The sequence below is a fragment of the Vipera berus genome, assembly GCF_964194415.1.
Source record: "Vipera berus genome assembly, chromosome: Z".
Lineage (NCBI taxonomy): Eukaryota > Metazoa > Chordata > Lepidosauria > Squamata > Viperidae > Vipera > Vipera berus.
Genome location: NC_138205.1, coordinates 11,469,156 through 11,470,753, shown reverse-complemented (window position 1 = coordinate 11,470,753; position 1,598 = coordinate 11,469,156). Strand labels below are relative to the sequence as shown.

The 1,598-nt window shown below is 39.1% G+C and overlaps 1 protein-coding gene across 1 annotated transcript; it reads left to right on the top strand.

Annotated features, from left to right (window-relative positions):
* Positions 1–364: 364 nt before the first annotated feature.
* On the top strand, positions 365–1,303 carry LOC308677667 (olfactory receptor 11H6-like; the record flags this gene model as incomplete). Its single annotated transcript, XM_081344282.1, has 1 exon — positions 365–1,303. The coding sequence occupies one exon, from the start codon at positions 365–367 to the stop codon at positions 1,301–1,303; it is 939 nt and encodes a 312-aa protein (XP_081200408.1).
* Positions 1,304–1,598: the final 295 nt, after the last annotated feature.

Sequence of the window (1,598 nt, the reverse complement as noted above, 5' to 3'; positions counted from 1 at the left end):
TATTTTCTCAGACAAGAATGTATATACAAAATCACAGAATATTAACTTTTTAAATAACCTCAGTGTGAAGACGGGGGGGGGAGATGAGTGAATGAGAGATTTGTAGCAAAAGTAAATACAGCAGGTAACACTTAAACCAACCTATCTCTTTTAGTAGGTATCCAACTTATTACAATCTAAATGACTAATGTATTGCATCATGATCCAACAACTCTACAATAGGACAGACTTCTTTTGGCTGCTATTTCCAAATATTGTTGCCTGCTCTTTCTAATTCATACCATTTCAAAAAAAAAGTTAGATCAAATCTGAGGCTCAAATAGGAAACTTTGGATCAACTGTTACCCTGGGAACTATGCTCTAGATGGAACAGTTTAATGTGTCAACACTGCAGGAATTCATTCTGCTTGGCTTCAGAGTTGGACAACAAGGACGTCTGCTGCTTCTCATCTCATTCACAGTGGTCTATGTCTTCACTTTGGTTGAAAATCTGGTCATCATCTTGGTAGTATCTGAAGATGCTCAGTTGTCTCATCTTCCCATGTACATTTTGCTGAGCAACTTTTCCTGGCTGGAGATCTGTTATGTAAGTGCTACAGTGCCAAGGATGCTCTTTGACCTGTCCTTCCCAGGTGGGGTCATTTCTTTTCATGCCTGCTTCATCCAATTTTATGTCTTCTTCTCCCTTGGCACCACTGAATGCCTCTTCCTCTCAGCCATGGCCTTGGATCGGTACTTGGCCATTTGCTGTCCACTACGGTACACACAAATTATGTCTAAAAAATTCTGTTTCCTCTTGGTGACTCTTTGTTGGATTATTGGCTTTCTCTGCTACATTGCCCCAGCATCCTTGATCTCCAGGTTGTCCTTTTGTGGTCCCAACTCTATTGATCACTATATCTGTGACTCTGGAGGACTTCTAGCCCTAGCTTGTCATCCCCCAGAATCTCTCTCTCTTTTCTGTTATGTCACCAGTTCTACCTTAATTCTAGGCACTTTCCTTTTCATTATGATCTCCTATGTGGGGATTATTTTCACCCTGGCAAAAAAATCTAGTGAAAACACTGGAAAAAAGGGCTTCCAAACAGTGTCTTCTCATCTAGCAGTGGTGACCATTTTTTACGGTTCTGTGGCCACAATGTACATTGGGCACACTGAAAAAAATCGTACTGAGAATATTAAAGTGATGACATTGTTCTACTCGGCTGTTGCCCCTTTGCTTAACCCCTTGATCTATTGTCTCAGGAATAATCAGGTGAAGGGTGCATTGTCTAGGGTCTTGAGAAAGAAGGGAGTTATATAGGGAAATAAAAGCAATTTTAATGAATTGTGTCAGGATCAATCATTAGTTATACTTGCTAGGATACATCAATAGCTGTGAAAGTCAGGAGGCCAACTTCAACTGTGGACAAAGAGGAATAACGAGATATTATACAAATTAATAGCAGGGAACCATTGCAGGGGCATAAAAAGTTAGTAGTAGGGAACCATTAAACTTTAACAGTAATATTAGCCTTAATACCAATACTATTAATTCTTGTAGTTTTAACAGTAGTAGAAATATTAATACCAATAATGCTGATTCTTGCAATTGTTAT